Source organism: Anopheles funestus, chromosome 3RL (assembly GCF_943734845.2).
Source record: "Anopheles funestus chromosome 3RL, idAnoFuneDA-416_04, whole genome shotgun sequence".
NCBI classification, from domain to species: Eukaryota; Metazoa; Arthropoda; class Insecta; order Diptera; family Culicidae; genus Anopheles; species Anopheles funestus.
The window spans coordinates 65508880-65515297 of record NC_064599.1 but is presented as its reverse complement, the minus strand read 5'-3'; the positions used below and the strand labels follow the sequence as shown (position 1 = coordinate 65515297).

The following is a 6418-nucleotide window of genomic DNA, read 5'->3' as shown; positions in this document are numbered from 1 at the left end:
ATAAAATTAAAAATATTATTCTTAAATAAATTAAGCAAAATGTTTATCAACATAGCAATTGTATTTAACCTCTGTTGCTCATCCCGCTACTTGCAAGTTCCATGTTTACCACGGAAACGAACGATTTGTCCGAGCAGCGCACTCTGTTGGATTATCGGCGAACTATGCGTGCTTTTTTTTAAACGAACCGTTACACTATCCCTTTCTTTGGCAAGGACCTTCTAAGGACATTTTCACATCTTTTGCGTATTCGTACAGTTAATTGGATTTATTTTCTTGTTTCCTATTTATATGAGACATATGAGACTAATATGAGAAATCAAAATGATAAAATGTGAACAGTTGACACATCATAGAGGAGAAAATGTAAACTAAAGGCCAAAAGGCAGAATAAAATTTAAAAAAAACCAGCAGAGTCATTTTAGAAGCATCCTTTACTACAAAAAGGTGATTTTAATCATTTTTAATATTTTTCTGAAAATTTTCCAGCCCTTGGAAGTAGTGAAGATGGACGATTCATGATTTTGAAGCTTCACGTAGGGCCAATAAGTTACAGCGAAAGAGTTCAATTCACCGTCGTGCGAACATTAATCGTACAATATCAACTGTAATTTCAATATTGCTTTAATTTTTTTACAAATGATTCCTACACAAACTGCTACTTCATATAACTTTGTCATCTAAATGAAAATCTTATTACCAAACATTAGATCCATCTCGTCTTCCACAAGCCTACCGTAGACTGTACCGTTTACCCATAGCTGTCAATCGCCTTGTAGAACAATCTTTCACTGGCCATTATGGTGTATTATATGTTAATATATGTAATTGCACTATTGAAAACCACGTCAAATACATATTCAGAACCATGTTTCGAGCATGTCCTATACAGAAATGCATAAAATCATCCAAATTTATCATTACTTTTTCCTACAAGACCAAACCCAAATAACCAAATGTCATTCCGTTTCGGGTCGATTTGCCGCTGGAGAGTTGTCTTTTGTTTTACGATTTTAAGGTGTCTAATTATTATTCCATATCGTTCATATGCTTTCATAGGCTAGAAAACATGTTAAACTAACGATTTAACATCAGACACACTTCTTTACGTGCGTTTCTTATTAATTATACAGCATTTTGTGCCATCGAAAATGTTCAGCATCGTGTATGCTCGCACTTCAATCGTAATATTCTTGTGCCTCAGAAATATTTAACCCACAAAGTGTACATTTTTCGATAGCTTAACATGTTTACTACATCTTACAATCATTATCAACATAGTGTACAGAACTAATTTAGAGAGAATTTCAGCAAAATTATAACAGTATTCTTGCAACTCTCTTTGACATCAGCCTCAAAATTTGACGTAAGCTTCTGCGGAATTTTTGTGCCGGGATCTAGAAATCGAGGGACCACAAGCCATGAACGAACAACAGCATAAGCATAAACATAAACACAGTTGTGTCAGTGTGTGAGTGAAAGCATAGCAAAACAAGCGCGAAAGTAATACGATGGCCGATAACACAGCGACCGAAGTATCGACGGCAGCAGCTGCCGCTCCAGCAACCGTGGCCAAGTCCCCGAAGAAGCCCAAGGCCGCTGCAGGCCCCAAGAAGCCGAAGCAACCGGCAGCGCATCCTCCAGTGAACGAGATGGTGCTGGCCGCTGTGAAGGCACTAAACGAACGCAACGGTTCGTCGCTGCAGGCGATCAAGAAGTACGTGGCGGCCAACTACAAGGCTGACGTGACCAAGCTGGCCACGTTCTTCAAGAAGGCGCTCAAGAGTGCCGTCGCCAGCGGCAAGCTGGTCCAGACCAAGGGAACCGGAGCGTCGGGTTCGTTCAAGCTGTCGGCCGCAGCCAAGAAGCCGGCGGTAGAGAAGAAGAAGGCAGCAGCCCCGAAGAAGTCCGCATCTGCCGCGGACAAGAAGAAGAAGGTCGCCGCCAAGAAGCCGGCCGGAGAGAAGAAGGCCGCCGCCAAGAAGTCCACCAAGAAGGCCGAGGGTGGCGCAGCCAAGAAACCGAAGGCAGCCGCCGCCAAGAAAACCAAGGCCGCCGACGGTGCGAAGAAGGCCGCCAAGAAGCCAGCAGCACCCAAGCAGAAGCCCACGAAGCCATCCAAGGCCGCGGCCGCCAAGCCAAAGGCACCGAAGCCAAAGAAGGCCGCAGCTCCCGCCAAAAAAGCGGCAACACCGAAGAAAGCAGCCGCACCCAAGAAGGCCGCCGCTCCAAAGAAAGCTGCAGCCAAGAAGTAAAGGACTACTTCACGGCGTTGTGCAGCCGCAATTCGGCCTTGCAGTCACATCCTTCAAACAACAGTCCTTCTCAGGACTACAATTTGATTCGAAAAAGAAATTCGTTTTAACATCTTCTACTATCACGGGACAATCCCGTTTCGATCAAACAAGTCTCTTATTCTCATTTTAGGTTATGGAGTTCAACTCAGGCTGGAATTAATGCCATTCCCTAAGACCGGCATGAACTACCAGTGGCCCCATTCTTGGTTGAAAGATCGAAGCGTGCGGACGTGTGTCTCTAGAGCTGGTCATTACATTTACCAAAGGATTGGTTAAACAGAACAATAAGGAAAAAGTTCTCAGGACAGTGCTTTGTGTGGCAACACACCATCCTTCAACGAGCTAAACTTTTTCACCGATTTTTCGAGGCTGCTTACGTGCGACATTTAGCCTGTGTGAAAACGTGCCTGTGCTTGTTTGTCATTAGCCCGGGAGAGCTACGGTTGTTTTTCATTCATATTATTATTACTACTTTCGTTTTTTACCTGATTGTGTGTGATTTTTGCTGCACTGTGCGAGTGTGTGGTGCGGTCCACCGTCTGTTCGGAGGAGTAACGGTTTTTGGCGCATATTCCTCTTCATACGGCGTTGGGTTGTTTCTAAAAATAGCAACCAATCGCTGACAGTTGAGTCGACTTTGGTGCGCGTTTGGTGTCGTCTAGACGTTTTGTCTGGGAACTCAGGCGAGTACCTTTTATATTATTTTTATATTTTTTTAGGGAATTTAAGGTTTTTAGGCTTGTAGTTACGTGGTAAACGTTACGTGGTAGCTACGTGGTAAAATAAGTCTAGTAAGCCAGAAATGGCTTACTAGAATGGGGTGACCTGTGTAAGGTCGTTAAGCCAAGAAGAAGAAGAAGGCTTGTAGTTATTAGATGTACTTTTCTTTTTAGGCTCTCCCACCACAGCATTCATAGAACATGCAAACAATGGAATACGAACACTCGCAGGACTATCCATACCAAAAGTAGCTAAGCTAAAACATCTCAACGATCGTCCATGGTACCAACAACCTCTCAACATAGACTGGCACTTCAAACACAAGCATAAAGCAGGATGCAATAATACAATAGCAAAAATGGAATTCACCAAAAGGATACAAACCACATATCAATATTACAACCACATATACACCGACGGAACAGTCCATAATATGACAGCTGGATGCGGACACAAAACACCAACAGATAGAATTGCTATCAAACTACCGGACCATACTTCGATCTTCACAGCAGAAGCAATAGCCATCCAAACAGCTCTCGAAAAATACATAAAAACTCACCAATCCAACATTATTTGCACTGACAGCGCAAGCATACTATCAGCTATAGATAAAGGAGCCTGTCGAGATCCGTTCATTCAAGATATAAGCAGTACAATAGCCGAATACAAATTGATCATCACATACATCACCCTATGCTGGATACCAGGACACTCAGGAATCACAAGAAACGAAATTGCTGACATACTAGCGACTGGTGCTGTCAGCACAGTACGCCTAAAACCCATCAATGGCATCTCAGTGACCTCTCTACTTATAAATAAACTATTACAATATGCAATCAGACAATCATGGGAAAATGATTAGAGCAACCTGGTAGACAACTTCCTCAGGAAAATAAAAAACTTAACACATCCCTGGAAGGACACCGATAACAATAGAGATCAAAGAATACTTACAAGACTCCGGATTGGTCACACAAGTCTTACACACAATAATATCTTCAACATAAACTCGCCACCACTCTGCAGCTTCTGTGGAGTCACAATTACAGTAACCCACCTTCTCATCAATTGTTACGGGTACTCATCTCACCATAAACAATGCAATCAAGACAGCAATATCGACATCATCTTATCACCAGACCCAGCAAACCAAAAGAAAATTTTACTTTTCATACGACCATCTGGACTTTTTAAAGAAATATAAAAATATCAGGACTAGGATAGCATAGGTGTAGATTCCCATTCCAGTTACGAGTTACATCACGAAAATACGGTGGAAATGGCAGTTTTGCAGGTAGCTAAAGGTCAAGAGAAAACACAACAGCTTCAACAGCTATTTTTCGTAATAAAGGGTGAAAGCTTCCATCTTTTCGATTTGTTACGATTGAGGAGGAAGGAGTCCACAGTGCACATTTTTGGCTCCAGGTAATAGTTGAATAATCCCTTAAGTTGCTCCAGTCCATGATTATGATAAACAACTACTAATGCGTGAGGGTACTTTGAACTGATTTGCCTGGCAATGTATACCCCGTACGCGGGTCTAACTATGCAGCTGACTTCCTACATAAAACCAGGAATAGCCAGAATAGACAGACCAGGACGACCTTGTGGAATCTATGTTTGACGTTGACCAGTAAAAATACGTGATTTGTCTAACAGGGTACTAGCTTTCAGGTCTTTGCCGTGTTAACCTAGATCTTCTACCCAACCAGGTACACGTGGTACCCGAGACTCATATAGCTTTATCTCCCAGTCAACCAGGTACTGGATTGCTGCTCTCGTTCGACATGTGGCTTAGAGAATTGCACTAATTCCGGCCTGAGTTGAACTCCATAACCTAAAATGAGAATAAGAGACTTGTTTTATCGAGACGGGATTGTCCCGTGATGAGGTGTTGAGGTGTTAAAACGAATTTCTTTTCCGAATCAAATTGTAGTCCTGAGAAGGACTGTTGTTTGAAGGATGTGACTGCAAGGCCGAATTGCGGCTGCACAACGCCGTGAAGTAGTTCTTTACTTCTTGGCTGCAGCTTTCTTTGGAGCGGCGGCCTTCTTTGGTGCGGCGGCTTTCTTCGGTGTTGCCGCTTTTTTGGCGGGAGCTGCAGCCTTCTTTGGCTTCGGTGCCTTTGGCTTGGCGGCCGCGGCCTTGGATGGCTTCGTGGGCTTCTGCTTAGGTGCTGCTGGCTTCTTGGCGGCCTTCTTCGCACCGTCGGCGGCCTTGGTTTTCTTGGCGGCGGCTGCCTTCGGTTTCTTGGCTGCGCCACCCTCGGCTTTCTTGGTGGACTTCTTGGCGGCGGCCTTCTTCTCTCCGGCCGGCTTCTTGGCGGCGACCTTCTTCTTCTTGTCCGCGGCAGATGCGGACTTCTTCGGGGCTGCTGCCTTCTTCTTCTCTACCGCCGGCTTCTTGGCTGCGGCCGACAGCTTGAACGAACCCGACGCTCCGGTTCCCTTGGTCTGGACCAGCTTGCCGCTGGCGACGGCACTCTTGAGCGCCTTCTTGAAGAACGTGGCCAGCTTGGTCACGTCAGCCTTGTAGTTGGCCGCCACGTACTTCTTGATCGCCTGCAGCGACGAACCGTTGCGTTCGTTCAGTGCCTTCACAGCGGCCAGCACCATCTCGTTCACTGGAGGATGCGCTGCCGGTTGCTTCGGCTTCTTGGGGCCTGCAGCGGCCTTGGGCTTCTTCGGGGACTTGGCCACGGTTGCTGGAGCGGCAGCTGCTGCCGTCGATACTTCGGTCGCTGTGTTATCGGCCATCGTATTACTTTCGCGCTTGTTTTGCTATGCTTTCACTCACACACTGACACAACTGTGTTTATGTTTATGCTTATGCTGTTGTTCGTTCATGGCTTGTGGTCCCTCGATTTCTAGATCCCGGCACAAAAATTCCGCAGAAGCTTACGTCAAATTTTGAGGCTGATGTCAAAGAGAGTTGCAAGAATACTGTTATAATTTTGCTGAAATTCTCTCTAAATTAGTTCTGTACACTATGTTGATAATGATTGTAAGATGTAGTAAACATGTTAAGCTATCGAAAAATGTACACTTTGTGGGTTAAATATTTCTGAGGCACAAGAATATTACGATTGAAGTGCGAGCATACACGATGCTGAACATTTTCAATGGCACAAAATGCTGTATAATTAATAAGAAACGCACGTAAATAAGTGTGTCTGATGTTAAATCGTTAGTTTAACATGTTTTCTAGCTTATGAAAGTGTATGAACGACGTGGAATAATAATTAGACACCTTAAAATCGTAAAACAAAAGACAACTCTCCAGCGGCAAATCGACCCGAAACGAAATGACATTTGGTTGTTTGGGTTTGGTCTTGTAGGAAAAAGTAATGATAAATTTGGATGATTTTATGCATTTCTGTATAGGACATGCTCGAA

General features: G+C 44.2%; 2 protein-coding genes across 2 annotated transcripts; one reads left to right on the top strand and one right to left on the bottom strand.

Annotated features, from left to right (window-relative positions):
• Window positions 1-1265: 1265 nt before the first annotated feature.
• Window positions 1266-2449, top strand: LOC125769120 (histone H1-like). The gene has a single exon (XM_049437594.1). It carries the CDS (start codon window positions 1512-1514, stop codon window positions 2253-2255), a length of 744 nt encoding a protein of 247 aa, XP_049293551.1. The 5' UTR covers window positions 1266-1511; the 3' UTR covers window positions 2256-2449.
• A 2149-nt stretch (window positions 2450-4598) lies between these two features.
• On the bottom strand, window positions 4599-6040 carry LOC125769124 (histone H1-like). Its single transcript, XM_049437597.1, has one exon. It carries the CDS (start codon window positions 5777-5779, stop codon window positions 5036-5038), a length of 744 nt encoding a protein of 247 aa, XP_049293554.1. The 5' UTR covers window positions 5780-6040; the 3' UTR covers window positions 4599-5035.
• Window positions 6041-6418: the final 378 nt, after the last annotated feature.